At 40.6% G+C, this 22,066-nt stretch overlaps 1 protein-coding gene across 7 annotated transcripts in view; it reads right to left on the minus strand.

Moving 5' to 3' along the window:
* CFAP43 (cilia and flagella associated protein 43) overlaps window positions 1-22,066 on the minus strand; it is an 83,902-nt gene that overhangs the window by 33,062 nt on the left and 28,774 nt on the right. For 6 of the 7 annotated variants that reach the window (XM_039547340.1, XM_039547345.1, XM_039547347.1 and 3 more), the window contains 9 exons: window positions 21,842-21,990; window positions 20,486-20,589; window positions 17,392-17,532; window positions 14,423-14,592; window positions 13,186-13,338; window positions 12,325-12,455; window positions 9,273-9,438; window positions 8,481-8,591; window positions 1,839-1,916 (listed from right to left, as the gene is read on the minus strand). In XM_039547340.1, coding sequence (XP_039403274.1) covers window positions 1,839-1,916; window positions 8,481-8,591; window positions 9,273-9,438; window positions 12,325-12,455; window positions 13,186-13,338; window positions 14,423-14,592; window positions 17,392-17,532; window positions 20,486-20,589; window positions 21,842-21,990 — 1,203 coding nt within the window. The remainder of the gene's footprint in view (window positions 1-1,838; window positions 1,917-8,480; window positions 8,592-9,272; window positions 9,439-12,324; window positions 12,456-13,185; window positions 13,339-14,422; window positions 14,593-17,391; window positions 17,533-20,485; window positions 20,590-21,841; window positions 21,991-22,066) is intronic. The other variant, XM_039547341.1, reaches the window with a different exon arrangement.

Below are 22,066 nucleotides of genomic sequence, written 5' to 3' on the forward strand. Positions count from 1 at the left end.
GATCCTGAATTATCAATATTATCATCTACATTTTACATGCAGGGGGCTAAGCCACAGGTGTGTAGTGACTTGCCCAAGGTCACAGGAAGGTCAGTGGCAGAGCTAGGACCAGAACCCAGGATTTCCCATTTCCCAGTCCAGAGCTTAGGCACTGAATCAAAAGGCCTGTAAAATTGAATTAAAATACTACTGACTGTGGCCCAAATTCAGCAATGCACTTTAGGTCATGCTTAACTTTAAGCACCTGCTTAAATCCAACCCTTTCAGCAAAGCACTTAGGCCTTGATGCACTGAAGCATCCCTATTCAGAAAAGGCATTTAAATATGTACTTAGCTTTAGCATGTTTTTAAGTTCCAGTGAAGTCAAAAAGAACAGGAGTACTTGTGGCACCTTAGAGACTAACACATTTATTTGAGCATAACCTTTGGGGGGTACAGCCCACTTCATCAAAGTTATGTTTTAAGTTAACTTTAAGTTAAGCATGTGCTCAAGTGCTTTCCTGAATCAGGGCCCTTAGGGTATGTCTACACTTTGAGCTTGGGTTACGATTCTCAAATCGAGGAGAAATACTCCCACTCAACCAGCTTGCATGTTAAAAACAGAGTGTAGCCATGGCAGCACAAGTATCAGGAAGGACTAGCCACCCCGAGTATTTGCCTAGGGCAGGGGTCGGCAACCTTTCAGAAGTGCTGTGCCGAGTCGTCATTTATTCACTCTAATTTAAGGTTTCGCGTGCCAGTCATACATTTTAACGTTTTTAGAAGGTCTCTTTCTATAAGTCTATAATCTATAACTAAACTATTGTGGTATGTAAAGTAAATAAGGTTTTTTAAATGTTTAAGAAGCTTCATTTAAAATTACATTAAAATGCAGAGCCTCCCGGACTGGTGGCCAGGACCTGGCAGTGTGAGTGCCACTGAAAATCAGCTTGCGTGCTGCCTTTGGCACGCGTGCCGTAGGTTGCCTACCCCTGGCCTAGGGTCTCAGGCAGGTACGTATTCAGGGCAGCTAGCTCTTCCCGTTGCTTGTGCTGCCATGGTTACACTCTATTTTGATCTATCTTGATCAGAACTAGCATAAGTATGTCTCCTCAACCTGGGACTCACACTCCTAGCTTGAAATGCAGACATCATATACTCTTAGCTTCATTACAGTCAAGAACCTGCTTAGGCTCTTTGTTGAATCAGGCCCTATGATGTTGGACCACCCACAACTAAAACAATTCAGGGTGATTGTTCCGGGACCAATTTTCAAGGTGCTGAGTTTCCAGTGTCTTCGACTCCCATGCACATCAATAGGAGTTGAGAGCGCAGAACGCTTCAGAGGAGGCAGGCATCAACTTGCTTTAATAATACCTTGCTTTAATAATCAGATGGGGCTTTTGTTTGCAGGATTCCTTTCTATTTTAGTACCCTAACTCTTCACAGCCTGAGGAGACAGGCAGAACAAAGGGGCAGTGACATGTACACTAGTGAACCAAACTAAAGGCCAGCTAGTAAGGCTCTGCCTTACAGACATCAGCGTGGAGGGGGCAGCAGCCTCTGCATGTGGGTGGTGAGAGGACATGCAGGTGGTGAGAGTACACTAGGGGAAGTAAGCTGCACAAGATATAGGGCTGACACAAATTACTCCCCTTCTGAAGTAAAAGGGGAACTCAAGTCTGGTTCCTGGTATGCTCCTAGTGCAGCGCACCTGTATGCTATGCCTTGCTCAGGGCTTGTGGCAAATGGAGCCTAGAGCTGGTAGGTATTATTAAAGCATCCGTGGAAGCAAACTAAAGGTGGCAGGTGGAACCAATTTCCGTGGAAGCAATTTATGAACAGTCTCAAACACTCACAGTTTTACGGAGCTTTTTAATTCCTTTTTTCAGTTCTTTCCTCTTGTCAGCAAACTTTTTGATCTCTTCTTGGATGGCCTAGGGTGCAATAAATATATGATTGAAGGGAGAAAGTAGAACAAGAAAAGAAATGAAATGACTAAACAGAATATTATCTATTGGGGAAATAAATCACGTAACTTCCCTCCCCCACCCCATAACACTGAACCAGTGAAGGATTAACAACCAGCAAGCTAACAACATAAGCAACTCTTCAGGAGCTATCAAATGGGTATTGCAATGGTAAACAGAACCATTCCTTACAGATAGTTATCAAAGGCATGTTAAGTAGACTAGAACAGGGGTCTCAAACATGCGGCCTATTTTCTGCGGCCTGCGAACTCCTCGCGGTCCCCCGCCGTCCCCCAGCATTTACCTAGAGCAGCTTTCGGAGAAGGGGTTGGAATGGGGGCAGGGAAGTGGTGGGAAGAGGCAGGGCAGGGGCAGGGCTTCATGGAAGGGGTGGAGTGGGGGCTGGGCTGAGGGTGGCAGGGGGGAGGTGTCAGTAATGCGGCCCTTGGGCCAATGTACTAGTCCTCATGAGGCCCTCGTGGTCATTTGAGTTTGAGACCCCGGACTAGAATTTTTAATATTTGCCTGTATTGTTAGCAGGGCTGGCTCTGGCTTTTTTGCTGCCCCAAGCAAAAAACAACAAAAAACAAAAACAAACCTGCAGCACGGCCAGAGCGGCAAAGCAGGAAAAAAAAACCAAACCTGTGGGGTGGCCAGAGCAGTAAACCAGGAAAAAAAACAAACCTGGGGGGTGGCTGGAGCCAGGGGGACTCCCTGCGCTGCAGACGTGCCCCGGCTAGCGGGGGGGTGGGGAGGGAGCGGGGGGAGAGAGAGAAGGGGGGTGGCCAGGGCTTCAGAGGGGCTCTCGCCACGCAGCCCCAACATCCGCGCCACCTGCCAGGAGGACTCTGCACCGCTCCGGTCGGCAGGGAGGGAAGGATGCGGGCTGCCCTGCCGAGTTTGCTACAGACCTGACACCGGCTGGGGCAGATGGAGCGCACAGCCCGCTCCCAGCATAGCGCTCCCCTCCTCCACAGCGCTGCTCGCTACAGGGAGGCCAGATTGGCGAACAAAACAAAACAAACAAAAAAGCGGCTGTGCCGCCCTAGGTTTGGGCGGAATGCCGCCCAGTAGAATCTGCCGCCCCAAGCACGAGCTTGCTCGGCTGGTGCGTGGAGCCGGCCCTGATAATTAGAGGAGGATAGCTGCTAAGTGTATTTGTCTGTGTTTACCTATATCTTGTTGGAAGTTTAACAATGTAACCGCATTAGCTTGTAGATGCTAATTCCCTTTCACGTCTTAATTGCATTATATTATGCATGCAGATGGTTCAGTTAACCTTAAGATCAAAGATGTAAAACACTGCAGGAAACTAATAATATTATTTACATTGTCTTCCGCTTAATGCTATAATGAAGTACCGGCTAATTGCATTATGTGAATGAATGCAACTAATTTACCAGTGTATGCATAGTAAACAGATGATTAGCTTCAAAGTAATAATCCTGCTGTGACAAGAGGCTTGTCAGCTTCCTAGGGAGCTATAAAGGATAGCCATAGGCTTGATCCCATCATTTCAGGTCTGCTTAAATTTTAACAGGGATGGTCTAAAAAAACCCATAGGTTTACCCTGGAACTCTCATGGAAGAACCTGAACAGATTATACTCCTGGACCACCTATTGGACAATAACCTTTTAAATTGATCCCAGAAAGACTTTTAAAAATCAGCAGCCTCACCGTCTCTGCTATGAAACTGACCTAAGGACTTTACCCATATTTGTATGTATATTGCTCTTTTAACCTTTTGCAACTCTTTTCTTTCTTTTCCTTGTATTATTAAAACCTTTCGTTTTAGTTACTAAAGGACTGGCATCAGCGTGATTATTGGGTAAGATCTGAGACTCATATTGACCTGGTGATCCATGTCTGATCTTTTGGGACTGGTGAACCAGGTTTTCATTAACCACTCACTATATTAGACTTGGTTGTCTGGATGGAAGTCAAGGGCTGGAATGCTTAAAGGGGACTGTATTTGGCTTCCTGGTGACCGGTGTGGTATTACAGAAGCTGTTTTGTTACTGGCTAGATGAATTATAGAATAAACCACCAGTTTGTTGGACCCAATTCTGTAGTCCTTATTCACAGGAATAATTCTAACTCACAGGAGAACTTCCCTTGAAATTAACAGGATTGCTCATGGCAGAAAAGATTTTTTTTTACCTGGGGCATTCCAAGCTACCAGACTCATCTCTCAGGTGGTGGAAGAAGGAAACTCATAAATAGGATGGGCTGTTCAGAATATACTGAATTAGTAGCCATGGGACCTACAGTTGTGAGTCAGGTTAACTACCTCTCCACGTAAAAAAATCACTAGTTATTGAAACAATCCAGCTACAAAAATCTGTTTTAACTAGTCAATTTGGAGGAGATTATGAAATCAGATTGGCTTTTTGGAATCAAATTGACAATGAATGAGTCTGAATGGAAGAATTAAGGTGGTAGACCAAACCTGTGAGGAACTTCATCACTTGAAACAAGAGATGTGAGCAGTTAAAATTAAAACTGGAATGTAAGAACCATGTGAGACAGTGGCAAATTGAGTCAAGTAGTCAGAGAAATGACTCAGTTTAATACAGGTATTCCTGAAGTGGAGCAAAATGAGATGGGCAGGTGTGAAAGACTCCATTCAGAGAGCATCACAGTACTCTGTTTAAGGCAAGATGACATTGACACAGATTACAAATACTCTTCGACAAAAAGGCAACACGTTTACACCAGTCAATTCACAAATTATAAGGGCATGTTGTATTACAAACACGCAAAAACAACTATCATCCGGTGTTACACACCTACCATGATCCTGATGGACAAGTAAAAGATATTCTACAACAAGTTGCAAGATGTGCTAAACTAGGTTTATGCTAATGATGTTATTCTGGTTCTGGGTGATATGATGCCCAAGTTGGTTTTGACATCTTTGGATACAAACATTTTACACATTTAAAACCTGGAATTAAGGAGCAGATAGACAACAGCAAAAGATTAATTAAACTGTGCAGCACGTATAATCTGTGCACTGACACTTTTCCCTCATAGAAAACACAAACTAACATGGAAGTCAAATGATGAAATGACTGAGAAACAACTGGATCACGTTGCCATCAGCAGACAGCAGAGAAGATCGTTGCTGGATATTTGATCTTTTACAAGTGCTGATGTAAGAAGTTACCACTACGTTTTCATCTGAACAGTTAGCTTGTCTTTTTAGCTTTATTCCAAGAAGAAAAGAGAGATGTTATTTGATGTGAAGATGTTTGACCCAGAAATCAGGAAGGTTTTTAAAATCCAGCTCATAAAGGGATTTCAGGAGTGGTGGTTAATGAATGCTGATATACAGGAATAATGGGCTCACTTCTAAGATGTTTTCTGGGAAGCTGCCACAACTTCATTTGGACAAAGAGGATCAAGGAAAGAAAAGTGAATACAGTCAGTTGCATGGAAACTGACTGAGGAAAGAAAAGGTTTAAAAGAAAGGAAAGTACAGGCAACATGACAAGAAGAACAATGTACATTACAACAGGAATATGTAAAGAAAGATAAAGAAGTAAAAAAGTCATGTTGGATAGATAAGAAGGAATAACTTGATGAAAAAGTGAGAGAAGCTGAAGAAGCATTAGTGAGAGGTGACTAAGAAACTATTTCAGATGTAGGCAATTTGTCATCATGGTTGCAGAGTCACAGTGGTATTATAAAATCAAAAGAAAAGATTGTTAACAATGAAAGTAAAACAAAATAAATGATGGTGAGAACATTTTAATGAAATATTTAACCAGCCAGAGCCAACAATACTAATTGATGGATGCAAAGAAGGTAAAGAATTAAATATGTCACTGCTAGAAATTTCAGAAGCAGAACTAAAGGAAGCAATTAGGCAGCTGAAAAATGGCAAAGCACCCGGTCAAGATAAGACAACTGCTGAAATGCTTAAAGCTAGGGAGGATGTGGTACTACATGAAATGCATAAACTTTCTAATACAGTTTGGGAGAAAATAATTCTATCCAGAGGATTGGAAGAAAGGTGTGATCTGTAAATTACCAACAAATGGTGTGCGACAACTGGTGAGGAATAACACTACTTTCAGTATGTGAGAAAGTGTTCTGTAGTGTTCTATTGAACAGGATCAAACTGGATATAGATGAAAAATTGCAAAATGAGCAAACAGGCTTCAAACCAAAATGATCATGTATAGATCACCTCTCTATCCTGAGATGACTGATTGAGAAAGGACTTGCTTACTAAAGAAGACTAGTCTTGAATTTTATAGATTTCACCAAAGCTTTTGACTGCATTCAGAGAGACTCACTATGGAAGATCCTGAGACAATATCGACTTCCTAGAAAGATAGTGTCACCAATCACAATGCTGTATGAAGGTTCAAAATACTGTGTAAGGATAGAAGGTGGAGAGACCAATCGGTTTGATATTGTCATTGAAGTACAGCAGCATTGCATTTTATCAGCCCTTCTTTTCTGCACTGTTATAGATTATGTGATAAAAAGAGCAACATCAGAGGAAGATACAGGAGTTATGTGGAACAGAGTAAAACTTCAGGATCTAAACTTTGCAGATGACATTGTTCTGTTGGACACAAGTGACGGTGCCATGAAAAAGACTACCATCAATGTCAAACGTGAGTCTGCCAAAGTAGGATTAAGAATCTGCCAAAAGAAAATTAAAGTCATGACCACTGAATGAGGAGTCAGCAATGATGATGGGTATGTGATTGATAGAGAAAAGTACGACATCGTTAACAAGCATGTATATCTTGGAGGCACATTCAGTGCTGGTGAGCAACTCCATAAGGAGGTAGAAGCAAGAAGTGGAAAGGCAAGAGGAGCTTTTTCAAGATTGGCAAATATCTGGAAAAATAAGGAGATTCACACAAGAACCAAGATAACATTACATAATGTCACTTGTGATACTCACATTGTTGTATTCTTCTGAAACTTGGCAAATGCTAGAAGCTCAAAACAGAAAACTTAACACGTTCCATCAGAGATCTCTGTGGAGGATACTTGGTGTCCACTGGCAGGATAAAATAACCAACACTGAAGTGTTACAAAGGACTTGTCAACAGATGGGAGAGAAACTGATTTCAGAAAGAAGACTGAAGTGGTTTGGAGATGTTGTACAGATGTCAAAAAAAAAATGTATTCCTAGACAAGCCCTTGTCTGGATACTACCTGTTAGAAGATGGAAAAGAGGAAGACAACAGATGACATGAGAAAACTATTGAGAAAGATGTCAATGCCATGGAAACAGATAATGATACAGCAAAAAACCAGGAAACTGACATACAGAGGTGGAAACATAGGGCTGCCTCAGGTGTCAGAAGGCACAGGAGCATCTAATCTGATCTAATAATCAAAGGTTTTAGAACCAAGTCCTTTTAGCATAACCTAGCCTTGTACTAATGGATTCTAAAGAAAACAAAAATTTCCTCTGGACTAATTAAAAAGTAAAGTGAATTAACAGATCATACCCATTCTGGTAGCTATGCTGGCCTGTTGGGTTCTACAGTTTTGCAGATTGATCACTTAGGGGAAATTTTACAATTCCTCTGTACCTCAGTGGCTCTGGAATTTGCTCCCTCCTTCCTCTTCTCCAAAGTGGATTCACAACTTTACACAGCTCACCCATTAATGGAAACTGGGTGGACGTGATCCTGATGTGAGATGGACTCCATAATCTGAAAGCCCTCAATCAGCCCTATGTGGAACAGTGCTCTTTCCTGATCACCCAGGAAGACAATGATATCTGTCAGGCATTTCCTTTGTTTACTCCCCTCCCCTGAAAGCACAGATGATACACAGAGCTCTAGCTTACATGAGGACCGTTCACCAGCCACACATTTGTGTGTTTGAAAAATATATATACTAACAATAAAATCAGCAGTTGTCAAGGTCACAAAGCTCTACATCTCCTCTCTTCCCACCCTTAGCCCTGCAAGGCATTTCTGTCTTTTTAAAATATGATCCTTTCTTTGCACAGGAGTGTTACTCCAACACTGGCCTGGAACAACCCCAGGGTCTTTCAGATTTACCTACCAATCCTAAGTATTGATTTAACAATGCAGTGAAATTCGGTACGATGGCTCATGGGAAGAAGGAAGCACATTTGCTTGGTTTCTGATGCTGATCCATTTGTGCAAGTTTCTGACTCATATTTTTAGAAAATCTTTCTGGGTTTCAGTATAAGTAGCCTGCTGCTCAATGGCTCCAGTTGTCATAGAGTCTTATTTTTTATTATTTTTACTGCAGTAATGTGTAGAGGCCCCCTTGTGCTACCACAATAACATATGACAAAGTAACAGTTCCTGCCCCAAAGAGCTTACAATCCTGGGCCAAGATTTTCAAAAAATGATTAGTGATTTTGGGTACCCAACTTTCAACACCTTTAAGGGGCCTGATTTCCAGAAAGTGCTGAGTACCCAGTCTCTGAAAATTAGGTCCCCAAAGGTGAGGCATCCAAAATCCCTAGTCATTTTTGAATATTTTTGCCCTGGTTGGTGCCTGTTCTATAAAAATACCTTCTGTACTTTCTGGTTGAGCCATGTCATTTCATCAGTACTGAGTATGTTCAGGTTGTGGTAGCTGTCTTCATCTGTCACCTCCACACTTGGTTTCTTCTGGAGCACTTCCTGACATTAAAATTTTAAGACAGGCATTTACACAGACCTGTTTCCACAATACCTAGTTCAGACAATACATATTCCACTCAATCCTTTATTCATACTTCACACCTTTTATAAAAGCTGCCTCAAATATGAATAGTCAGAGAAAACAAGAGAAAATTTAAGATAGCAGATTGAAAAATTCAGGTAAATTCCTAAGGAGTCCTTCATCAGAAGATGTATTACAATATTCTTCTCATCTCTTTGGTAAGTGCTGTGTTAGAGTCTGAACCTGCAAACCCTTGCTACCATGCATATGTACTATAGTACGGATTAAACCTGGAAAAACTGTTTTGCATCATCACAATAAAAAATAAGTCTGACATTAATAAATCCAATTGTCTATGGCAGATTTGAATAGATCTAGTAAAATCTGAGGACATGTGAACACCTTGGTCCCTAAAACTATTCTCATTTTCATGAGATTTCTATCCCAGAAGTAAAATAATTAAACAAAGACCATTTAATCTCAGGGGTTTTCCCCCTTTCACCTAGAAACTCTCCTAGGGGCAGAGCACTGTGTCAGGATACAATAAAATTTATACATTTGTAATCGTGGATCAAATTTCATCTCAAGAATTATCAAAATCTTTTCCACCCCTTTAAAGATAAGAATTTTTTGTTTCAAATTTTTAAAAAGTTTCAGACCTGAGATTCCTTTTCCAAGGATGATTCCAGTAGGGACTCTGTAGCAATGTTCCACTCCGCCATGGACTTTAAAACATTATTTTCATTGTAAATTGAGTTGTTCAGAACGGCGAGAATGAGTCGCCAGTAATCAGTAGCTTCCTTCATTTCATCGCCTCCAGTCCTGCTGGTAAAAAGGGGGAATTGACATGTTTTTCTGTGTATTGTGGAAAAGGCTGAAGAATTTAAAACTATTTATTACAATATATTAAACTGGTTGAAATATGGAGTGTCTGTCCCACAGGAAATTCCAGTTACAGGCATTTCAGCGTATTTGCCCCGAAGTGGGACTAAAGGTCAAACTACTGACATTTTTCACAGCATGAAAATTTCTGAAAAATTCTGATTTGGAAATGTCTAAACATGCCTCTGTGGTGCATTATGGGAGTTTTAGTTCCAGGTCCCTCATAACTCCATTCCACACTATGGGCTCTGCTCCCTAGCCGGACTTCACGTCCCATGATATATGGTGGTCTCTCCCTGTGGCTGAGCCTCTGCGGTGCTACATGAGACTTAGGTGAGTTCATCTAAGTATGGATCCAGTGAGCCTCTTCCAAAAGGCCTATTTGGGGCTGGCTGGCAGGGAGCCCACATGTATGGTATTCAGCGGCATAGAGAGATCCCTATATGTCGCTACTATACCTGCCACTCCCTACGCAAGTCTTAAGTGTATCCATTGGGTGAACGGAGCAGGTTCTCTGTGCTGGGCTGAATTTCAAGCTAAATCTTTAATCATAGAATCACAGAAATGTAGGGCTGGAAGGGACCTTCAGAGAACATGTAGGCCAGCCCTCTGTGCTGAAGCAGGGCCAATTATACCTACACCATTCCTGACAGGTGTTTAACCTTTTCTTAAAACCCTCCACTGATGGGGATTCTACAACCTCACTTGGAAGCCTATTTCAATGCTTAACCTTATCCTTATAGTTAGAAAGTTTCCCCTAATATCTACCTTGCTGCAGATTAAGCCCATTTCTTCTTGTCCTAGCTTCAGTGGACATGGAGAACAATTGATCACGGTCCTCTTAATAACAGCACGTTACATATTTGAAGACTGTTACCAGGTCCTCCCTCTGTCGTCTTTTCTCAAGACTAAACATACCCAGTTTTATTAACCTTTCCATATAGGTCAGGTTTTCTAAACCTTTTATCTTTTTTGCTCTCTGCTGGACTTTCTTAAAGTGTGCCACCCGAAACTGGACACAATACTCCAGCTGAGGCCTCTTCAGTGCTGAGTAGAGCGGGACAATTATTTCCCAGGTCTTTCATACAATACTCCTGTTAATATGCCCCAGAATGATATTAACCTATTTCGCAATTGCATCACACTGTGGACTTGTATTCAATTTTGAGCCACTATAACCCCCAGATCCTTTTCAGCAGTACTACCACGTAGCCAATTATTCCCCATCCTGTATTTATTCCTTTGATTTTTCCTTCTGAAGTGTAGTACTTTGCACTTGTCTTTACTGAATTTCATCTTGTTGATTTCAGACCAAATTCTCCAATTTATTTAGGCCATTTTGAATTCTAATCCTGTCCTCCAAAGTGCTTGCAACTCCTCCCAGCTTGGTGTCATCTGCAAGTTTTAGAAGCATACACCTCACTCCCTTATTCAAGACATTAATGAAAATGTTGACTAGTGCCAGGCCCAGGACAGACCCCTGCAGCATACCACTAGATAAGTCTTCTCAGTTTGACAGCGAACTAGGCTTTGAGTATGGTCTTTTAACCAGGTGTGTACCCACCTTATAGCAATTTCATCTAAAACAGATTTCCCTAGTTTGTTTATGAGAATGTCATGTGGGACTATGTCAAATGTCTTACTATCAACATACAACATAAATCAGCATATATCAGGTCTACAGCTATCCCCCTATTGACTAGGCCAGTAACTTTTCCATTGTAACCTTTCAACGCTTCTCATGCCTCCTTCTAAAGCTTCATTACAACCACATATTATTGCAAACAGCTAAGTAAACACAACTATATCACAAGTTCTCAAGCAGGGGGGATCAAGTTTTTTTATGAGTTACAACTACATTTCCTTTCTTTATACCTAGATGGAATGGGGATCCCAAAGCTTTTTTCTGTTGCAATATGAGGTCACACTATGGGAAAGGCCGAGGACCAATGAACTATATTATTCTGTCTTTAAATTTTTATTTGTTTTAAGGCTGATAAAGGGGTCAGATTTACAGCACTGGAGAATGAAGTTCTCAGAATGGATATGGCACGGTTAGATAGGATTCTATAACAGTATATTCGGGGCTGTACAAGACAGAAATATTACAACAGTTCCTGCCCAGAGATCTTGTAGTCTAGAAAACAAAGGACAGACAATATGCACTAGGAGATGCGGATGCCCAAGATGTAGAGGAACTGGTCACTATGTGTATGTACATAATCGTAATGATTTTATATTCTTAATGATCTGATGGGACAACCTCTAGGATGAGAGGAAGGGAAGTCAATATCCAAAGCCCATTCAATCCTTGGCCTCTCTGGTATGACTGACAAGGAGGAGCATCAATATGTTTCTGTGAAACAACAATATCTCTTTGCAGTTTCCACCATGGGAAAGAAACCCCTTTTCTAATACTTACCCCAGAATAGTCTAAAAATGGCCAAAAGCCAATAATTTCCTAAAAGGGGTCATTTTCCTTTATTTTCTCTTTTTAATTACTTTTATTCATCAAAGTCTATCTTCCCTGAGTTTTTTATTTTAGCCTTAAGGTGCTCTGTATAACTAAGTCCTGAAGATAGTCCTAAGCTTGAACTACAGCCATAGCTGGACTGATCAGCTTAGTCAAGTGATTTCAGCTGATTAACCACCCAAGTTTGGTAATCACAGACTGCAGCTGTTAGGTTGTATACTATCTGTCTGAAGACAATAAAACTAACTTTCACATAATAAAACAGATTGCCTAAAGCTTTTAACTGCATGCAGAAATTAGTGTGCTTGGGCACCAGTATTCATATAATCAATATAATCAGTTAATCTTATACATACTTCCATTTCAGGCATACAAGGGTACCATCATCCACGCCATTGACAAGTATGAACTGGCCATCCAATGAAAATGACAAGGATCCAATTCCCTCTCCTTGGTAAGAATGGCAATGCTCCTGAGCAACTGTTTCCTGAAAGAGTTACAGAAACAATATCAGGCGGTCAGGGGCAAATATGTTTTTCTATAGGAATATGTCACTAAATTCAGTTAATAGGTTCCCTTGTTTAAAATACTCCTTTGTGTTAGGATAAAACTTAATCTCAAATGTCATTAAGGAGTTTAATATACAGTAGAATGTGTGGTTTTAAAAGGTGGGCCAAGTTTTGACTCAGGCCTTGGAATAAGCTCCTAGGGCTGAAACATTAGGTTAATTTCTCAGATGTCTGTGACACATAGCAAAATTATCTACCAGAAGATTTACTGTAGAAGAAGATAAGCAGCAAATGATCACACACACACAGCCTCTGAAAATAAAAACATCCATCATAAAAATAAACATCAGACTAGTCAATTGTATAATACAATTTCCTTTTCTCTTCAAGTGTAGCAAGTCTTTTTCTGTAGCAATTTATATACACTGCTACCTTGATATAACGTCACCCGATATAACACGAATTTGGATACAATGTGGTAAAGCAGTGCTCCGGGAGGGGAGGGGGGGCGGGGCTGCGCACTCTGGCGGATCAAAGCAAGTTCAATATAACATGGTTTCACCTATAACGCGGTAAGATTTTTTGGCTCCCAAGGACAGCGTTATATCGAGGTAGAGGTGCATTTGCTTTCATTACACTGATCCATACAGTAACTCCCGACTGCTCTGATCAACATAGATTTAATGAGACCTATGCACTGATGCCTACCAGAGTAACAGCATCATGGATAAACAATACTCCATCCTTAGCCACTGATGCCAACAGCTGGCTGTTAGGTGACAAATGGAGGAACCCTGGTGCAAACTGGTTGCTTGGAATCTTCTTCTCTGATAAAGTAACTGACACATCTTTCCAGGTTTTCTGTAAACCAAACAAAATACAAAACAGCAATTGAGATGATGGAAATATCAACAGCTGGCCATATAAAACTGAGTGATAACACTGGCAGGTACAAATAGCTTGTTGGATTATCTTTTACATATGTTGCCATTTATAAGAGTTATGGGCTTGGGGGCGGGGGATGTATCATGGCTATGCTGATAATACGTTATCTCACCCTCTCTAGTTGCAGAAGAGGATACAGTAGATGTTTTAGGAGTTGCAATCAATGGAGGTGCCTGAGCTGGAGCCCCTCGGATTAAAAGTGAAGAGCCTGCCAACAAGGCTTTCTCCATGAGGATTCTCTCTCCCACTTAGTCTGAAGTAGCACAAATCTGTTGACCCTCAGGGCATATTAGATAAAAGAGTCCATCTCTTTCCCCAGGGTTTTGGGTTGATCGGGAAGTGCAGAAGGTTGGTGTTTGTGGGTGGAATAGGGTATTTTTGTGGAGGAGGGGGTTGAAATTTTCACTTTTGGATGATTATTTTCTGGGTTGGGGGAGCTTTTTGTATGTTTAAACATATGTGAAAAGTCACCTAGAGACCTGGACATGCACCTTTTCATGTGTCCCATAAATCCAAATAAATATTGCAGAAATCTGAAATTGACTCAGTCTCGGGTAGTTCTGGATTACTCAGTCAGAAATGATGCAGATTGGCTCAGAATAGCAAGCAGCACATTCCCTAGACATCCATGGATTCAGAGGCCCAATGTTTAGTTCTAGCTCTTGAGAAAGAATTGATATTTGAAGTACAGGTGTCAGCCATTCTGCAGGCTTGTACCATTTTAAGAATGCTGCCACATTGTGGTCACTGCTCTGACGTGCTGATCTAATGCCTGTGATACACACTTCTGAGGTAAAGTACTGCAGCGATCACCATGTAGGTACCAAATAGGATTGACCTATTTGACCTTAAGCTACTGGAGAATGATGCAATTTGATAGGTGTCAGGGATAGGTAGAAGAGATTTTGCTTACTCGCCGCTGTGCTCATGCTCCTCATTTCTTGTGTTGAGAAGATTACAATATTTTACCTCCACCCAAAAAGCAGCATCAGAGAAATACCTTTTTGGCAAGATGGTATTTACAGATGAAAGGTGCGTGGTTGCAGTAGCCATACACAGTGTCATCTTTCTGTCTGACTGCTGAGGACAGGGGGTAATCTAGTTCGTACTGGCGCTTCTGAATGACACGGTTCTTTAGCATCCCTCTTTCATCAATACACTCATCATTGTCTACAAGATTGAAAGAGACAAGATGGAAGAGAGATCACTGATGCTAGAGCAGATATTTCACCTTTAAAAATAAAATGGTAGTTGTGAAAAACAGAAGCAAATTTTAATGTACCAGCTAATCTCAGCAGGGAGGGTGGATGGTCTAATGTTTTGAGCAGGGGACTGGGAGTCAGGAGTCTGAGCTTTACCACTGACTCTATATGACCTTGGATAAGTTACGTACGTCCAACTTTTCACCAGGGCATCTCCGTTTTTTGATGGCCCAACATGAGACACCTATAATAGGGCTTGAGTTTCAAACGGTGTGAGCACCCCCCACTCCAGCTGCAGCCAATGGAAGTTGCAGGGGGCCAGAACCGCTGAAAATCAGGTCCTACAGTAAGTGTTTAAAGTTGGGCACTCACAAATGGAGACACCCAACGGTGTCATAAACAGATAGTTAAGGGTTAAAGTCTCTTTTACCTGTAAAGGGTTAACAAGCTCAGTAACCTGAGGAACACCTGACCAGAGGACCAATCAAGGGACAGGATAATTTCAAATCTCTGTGGAGGGAAGGCTTTGTCTGTGTTCCTTGTTTGCTGTGTGTGCTCTCTTTGGATCTAAGAGAGGCCAGACATGTCTCCAAGTTCTCCTGGAGTATTTCCTACTATCCAGTATAGTGAGTATTAGTTAAAAAGGCGGATTAGTCTTTTGAGTTGCTTTCTATATTTGCAATTGTGTGTTTGCTGGAATAATTCTTTATTTCTGTTGCTGTTACTGATTATTCTGAGGAGGAGGGAGGGGGAAAGTCTCTCCAGTTTTTATAAGTTAGACCCTGTATTTTTGCATCCTGGTAATACAGAGATAGTGTACTTTTTTTCCTTTCTTTAATAAAATCTTTTCTTTTTAGAACTTGATTGATTTCTTCCCTTGTTTGGATTTTCAGGGGAAGGGGAGGGGGAAAAGTGAATCCCTCTTTGGTTGATTCAAGGAGTTTGAATCAGGTATCTCTCCTAAGCACTAGGAGAGGGGAGGAGGGAAATGGTTTGTTTCCCTTTGTGTTGAGATTCAGGTTTGAATCTGTGTTCCCCAGGGAAAGTTTTGGGGGAACAGGGAGTGTGTCAGACACTTAAAAACTGACTGGTGGCAGCGAGAACCAGATCTAAACTAGGATTTTAGTTTAGAGGAGTCCATGCAGGTCCCCATCTTGGAACCCAAAAGTTCCAAGTGGGGGAGAAGACCTATGACATGGGCACTCACAAATGGAGACACCCAACGTCAGTGGACATTCAAAGAAAATATTGGCCTCAGTATCTGTGCCTCAGTGAAAGTAACTATGTAAAGTGTAGTATTAACAAGTTCCTTTTAGAATTTAGATTTAAGGGATAAGAAAGTCTTGCACCATATTTTCTTACAACTTTACATAATAAAGCCTTCTCCAAAAAAGGTTTTGCTAACAATTCATACATAGACACAAATTGAATGACAGTATTGTGGCACAAAGCCCCATTTTGGCTGTGACTGCATATCAGGCCTGTGATGTACTCCTGGGGTGTGGAGGATGCTTGACAGAGCACCAGCCTGCAACGTGGTTTGCTTAAACTAATCCACTAAAACCCTTTCATGCCCATTCAATTAATTTTCAGTTTTTAAGAAAAATGTGATGAAGAATGTGCATTTGTTGTCTAGAACATTGTCTATATCTTTTAATTCATATGTACATTCAATCAAGAACTCGATCAGTCTTTTCATTCTGCATCCAATTCTTGGAGTCTGTGGTACTTGAAAGAAGTGACCTGCTTAAAAAATGTAACTTCAAGGATAGTATGCTGAATTCCACAAACAAATACATGAAACTCCTACGGCCTGTATTGTGCAAGAAGTCAGACTGATGATTTCAATGGTCCCTTCTGGTCATAAACCCCTCCACCCCCATGAATTTATGAGCGAAGCTACAAAAACAAACAAACCAAAAAATCACTCGTATTCCAGTGCTGAGCATTTTATAAATGCTCACATAGATAAAATAAGACTGGGGTATATTTTGAGAACGCTTTTTGGATGGTTGTTCAGTTTACTGAAGGCCTAACCTCCTCCCTTCCCACAAATCACCAGTTTCCCTTTCAATATGATGCCTCAATACGCGCTCTGCTGAAAATCTATGACTGCAGAGAGCTAGGGCCAGATCCTCAGCTGGTGAATGGAGCTATAATGGCTGAGAATCCTAAAGTCTGCCTATAAAGTAAGTCCTAGTTCCCTCCTGCCCTCAGTGCTGTTCTTTTGTTTCACACCATGTTTCTTTGTAATATTCTTAAATTAGGATACAAGTTAAGATTTTAAAAAAATTGTTGGGTTTTTTGCTATGAATTTTTATCTAGCGGTGCTATGGGAAAGACAGTCATTATTTACTAATGTATTAACCTCGGACATTTTCACTATTAAGCCACCTTGAACCCACAGTAATTCACTGAAGGACTGGTGAGATTAACTGTTCTCTTCCACCTTCCTCTCCTTCTGCTGCCCTATGGACATCTCATTGTTGGGTGGTGGTAATGTGATACCAGAGGTAAATCACCATTCCCTCGCTTCTTTCTTGCCTCCCGCATGCCTCAATTCATTTGCATACTGCAGTACTATTTTGTTAAACGAATCAGCTGATTAAGGGAAGCCTACACACAATCATACTAGAAATGATACACTGGGAGGGTGTATAGAGTAGACAGATAAAACAGATTAGAGCAGTAGTGCTTTGTGCAAGGGACAACATAAGTGTACACGTATCTCAAGGAATGTCACACAAGGAATATATTTCATTTTTACCTATTGTGATTGCTGTGGGCAGACAAAAGATTTCCAGTCTTGCTCTTTTGATGTCTGGTGGACAAAGAAGTGCCATCACCTCAACTAATTCACTCTCCACATCATATACTGCAGAAAGGCCTAGGACTTCATTACTCATCACTGAAAGCAGATGGAGACCAACACTTAAGCCAGTTATTGCATCAAGTTGTATTTGTTCCTGCGGGGATCCCATGAGAAGCCCATTGGGGAACAATGATTCAGAACATGTCATAACATAATCATATTGCACTTAAGTGACTATTTAAATTGAGAAAATCAGCACAGCTGGGAACTGATTTTCAAAAATACCAAATACCCACAATTCCAACTGAAGTCAATTGCCGCAGATGCTCAGCACCTGTGAATAAATTAGGCTTTTCATCCCACAGGAAATTTTGAGACTTAAGCTCATCTGAGAGGTTAAGTGACCTGAAATTTGACAAATTTTAACAATTCTGGAGAGATGCTGCTGATAATCACTGGGTGAAATGTGACAAGGCATGGAAAAGGTCAGCCATCTGTATTTGGACTGTGATTATGCAAATTTTGATATTATTCCAGGGGATACCATTTTAGACCAAATCTAATTCTCAGGGATGTCACAATCAATGAAACTTCGTATTAGGGCTGTCGATTAATCCCAGTTAACTCACTTGATTAACTCAAAAAAATTAATCACAGTCTTAATCTCACTGTTAAACAATAGAATACTAATTGAAATTTATTAAATATTTTTGATGTTTTTCTACATTTTCAAATATATTGATTTCAATTACAACAGAGAATACAAAGTGTACACTGCTCACTTTCTATTATTATTTTTCATTACAAATATTTTCACTGTAAAATGAAAAACAAATTCAATTTGTCTCATACAAGTACTATAATGCAATTTCTTTATCGTGAAAGTGCAACTTACAATGTAGTTTTTTTGTTATATAACTGCATTCAAAAATAAAACAATGTAAAACTTTAGAGCCTACAAGTCCACTCAGTCCTACTTCTTGTTCAGCCAATTGCTAAGACAAACAAGTTTGTTTACATTTACGGGAGATAATGCTACCCACTTCTTATTTACAATGTCACCAGAAAGTGAGAACAGGGGTTTGCATGGGACTTTTGTAGCCGGCATTGCAAGGTATTTATGTGCCAGATATGCTAAACATTTGTATGTCCCTTCATGCTTCGGCCACCATTCCAGAGAACCTGCTTCCATGCTGATGGTGTTCATTAAAAAAATAAGGTGTTTATTAAATTTGTGACTGAACTCGGGGGAGAATTGCATTTCTCTGGCTGTTCTATGCACATTCTGCCATATATTTCATGTTATAATAATCTCAGATGATGACTCAACACACGTTGTTCATTTTAAAAACACTTTCACTGCAGATTTGACAAAACGCAAAGAAGGTACCAATGTGAGATTTCTAAAGATAGCTACAGCACTCGATTCAAGGTTTAAGAATCTGAAGTGCCTTCCAAAATTTGAGAGGGACAAGGTGTGGAGCATGCATGCCAAACTAGGTGAGAATACAACTTTCATACAGAATTCTTTCACACAGAATGGCTTATACAGTAACTCCTCACTTAAAGTCGTCCCGGTTAATGTTGTTTCGTTGATACGTTGCTGATCAATTAGAGAACATGCTTGTTTAAAGTTGTGCAATGCTCCCTTATAATGTAGTTTGGCAGCCGCCTGCTTTGTCCATTGCTTGCAGAAAGAGCAGCCCTTTGCAGCTAGCTGGTGGGGGCTTGGAACCAGGGTTGACCAGAAGCCCCCGTCAGCTCCCCGCTCCCATAAGTTTCCTGTGCAGCAGCTGCCCAACAGGCTAACAATTGCAGGCAGTTCAGCTGTTCCTCCCCCAACTGCCATGTGCTGCTCCTGCCCTCTGCCTTGGAGCTGCTCCCAGGAGCCTCCTGCTTGCTGTGCGGGGTGTGAGGGAAAGAAAGGGGCTAATGTCAGGGTGTCCCCCTCCCCCTGCTCCTGCCCCCCATTTACCCCATCTCTATAGAGCAGAGGTGGACACGACAGGGCTCAGGATGGAGGGAGCTTGTCGGCAGCAGCTGCTGTCTCAACTTGCTGATCTCCTTAAAAAGGCAATGTACTTAAGAGTAGGGTCAGCATACTTAAGGGGGCAATGCACATCTCTCTCTCTCTCTCTCTCACGGTGTGTGTCTCTGTTTCTGTCTGATATGCTGTCTCCCCTCCCTCCATTTGTGCTGCCTTGTAGAGCATGAGGCTACATTAACGTGTTAACCCTTGAGTGCTCAGCCAAGTGCTAGTTCATCATTTAGCAGTAAAGCATTCCCTGGGAAATATCCCACCTCTTCCACCCTCTGACTTCACCACCTCAACCAAGCTTCACAATCATCGTTGCTGTATACAGTACTAAATTGTTTAAAACTTTTACTGTAGATTATAAAAATATAGTCATTTGTCTGGTGAAAAAAAATTTCCCTGGAACCTAATCCCCGCTATTTACATTAATTCTTATGGGGAAATTCGATTTGCTTAACATCGTTTCGCTTAAAGTCGCATTTTTCAGGAACATGACTACAACGTTAAGTGAGGCGTTACTGTATCTGAAGTTGCAGTGCAGTACATGTGCACCCTGAGACAAAAGGTGTCCAGGTTATGGAGGAGCTCTCAGAATACAGGATTTAAACCTACAACAAACTCTGTAGTTTAACTGTATCTTGTAAAGTGTATTAGTTCAGAAGAGTGTTATAGTTTGATAGGGTGGCAAACAAAGGACTACTGCACATCAGAGATTGTTGTAGAAAGTCCTCAGAAAGAAAAAAAAAATAACCAATACAACAAAGTGGCATTTATCGGGAAAAAATACAGAGCACCTTATAAAGAAGTGAAGTCACCAGTGCTGCAATCCTTCAACCCAATACCATCCTTGTATTAAAAACTTTAGTTTCTAAATAAGAGCATCTGTTAAAGAAAAGCTTTAGAAATCAATATTGCCACTATTCAAAACTATTACTAAAGGCACCAAGTGAAAATACAATGCAATGAATATCATATATTAGAAAATTAGATATTATATTCTGTTACGTATCTTACCTAAGTATCCAAGAACCTGGAATAATTTTGAGGGCCGAGCATCTAAAATAAAGATATGTCCTTCTGCAACTCCAGTTATGAGGTACTGACCACTCTGATCATATCTAGACAAAGCAGAATTCCACTTAAATACAGCTTTTGTCCATCACAGTCTAATCATATTATTTCACTTGATACAATTCAACACAAAAAGCCAAGTTCTGCTCTGAGTTACACTCAAGTAATCCTACTGGTATCTGTGGGGTCCATACTGTAACAGAGATTTAGCCTGTAGGATTTACTTGGCTTGGGCCTGATCCAAAGCCCATTAAAGTCAATGGGAGCCGTTTCTATTTACTTCAGTGGGCGTTTGATGTAAACCTAGTAATATTACACAATAGTTTATTTTAGTTATAAAATCTTTTATTCCTTTTAATCCATCTTTTTCAGAATTCTAACCAGACTTTATATACTACATGCTCTCTGTCTCTATAATGTCTCTATTGATACACCTTTAAAATCATTTACTCAATATACGAATTGTTAATATTTTACTTTAGAGATAATGAAGAGATGTCACATCTGATCTCTCAAATAATAGTTTTTTTTAAATGTTTAACAAATTCAATATCAACCCTATTTATTAAAATGTTAAAGTAGATTAATGATTCTCTCTGCTGATCACTATTAAATATTGACATTTTTTTAAATCCAACAATATAAGATCCCTGGTGCTAATTGTATAGGCATAATTACATTTGTTAAATGTTAACAAAATAATAATAAATAGTAATAAAAACATCCATCATGTGAGAAGGGATAGCTCAGAGCTTTAAGCATCAGATTTGAGATGTCTCCATTTCCTGGAACCACAAGTCTGAATCACTGCAGAACTGATTCACCCCTTCATCCTCCAAAGTTAGATATATAATTACATGGAACTCAGTGTGTGGCAGATCTGTCAGACAGGACCTTATATAGTAATATATTTCCTGCTTTTTGTGGCATTTTTCATAAGGTTTATTCCATTGCCCTCAACCAAAGTCCCGCCCCACCTACTATTGTGTAGTGTATATGGACCAGCTGTGCACCTGCTTGTTGTACTCCAACTCTGGCAGAGGTGGCTTCATTCAACAATGACGTGATTACTACATGTCTGTAGTTGTAAGCCACTTTTGGATCCTACAGGAGGATGAGCACCATAGCATGTTATATTGTCATCCATTATTCTTTTCATAAATCTAGTTCACGGTGTCTCATCTGACATGCACAACTCTCTTGAGGAACATGCAAAAAGGTGCACATAGATTTCTTAACACACACATTGTTTAGGCTACCTGCTGACAATACCCCTGCCCGCTGCTACTACATACTTACTGCAGATGGTGCACAGGTAAGTTGGAAAGAAGAACTCTGTGAACCACACGTGGCGTTTCAGCTTTGGTAACATCAATGAAATAGACGTGACCCACTTTGGTCCCCACAGCAACACTACATGAGGAGGGGCAGCAACCCATAGCAGTTGCCTAGTTAAACAGTAAAATACACTTAATTTTGTCACAACATCTTACTATGCAACTTGCTCTATTATGCAAAGTTCCC

The sequence above is a fragment of the Mauremys reevesii genome, linkage group 7, assembly GCF_016161935.1.
Source record: "Mauremys reevesii isolate NIE-2019 linkage group 7, ASM1616193v1, whole genome shotgun sequence".
Taxonomy (NCBI): domain Eukaryota; kingdom Metazoa; phylum Chordata; order Testudines; family Geoemydidae; genus Mauremys; species Mauremys reevesii.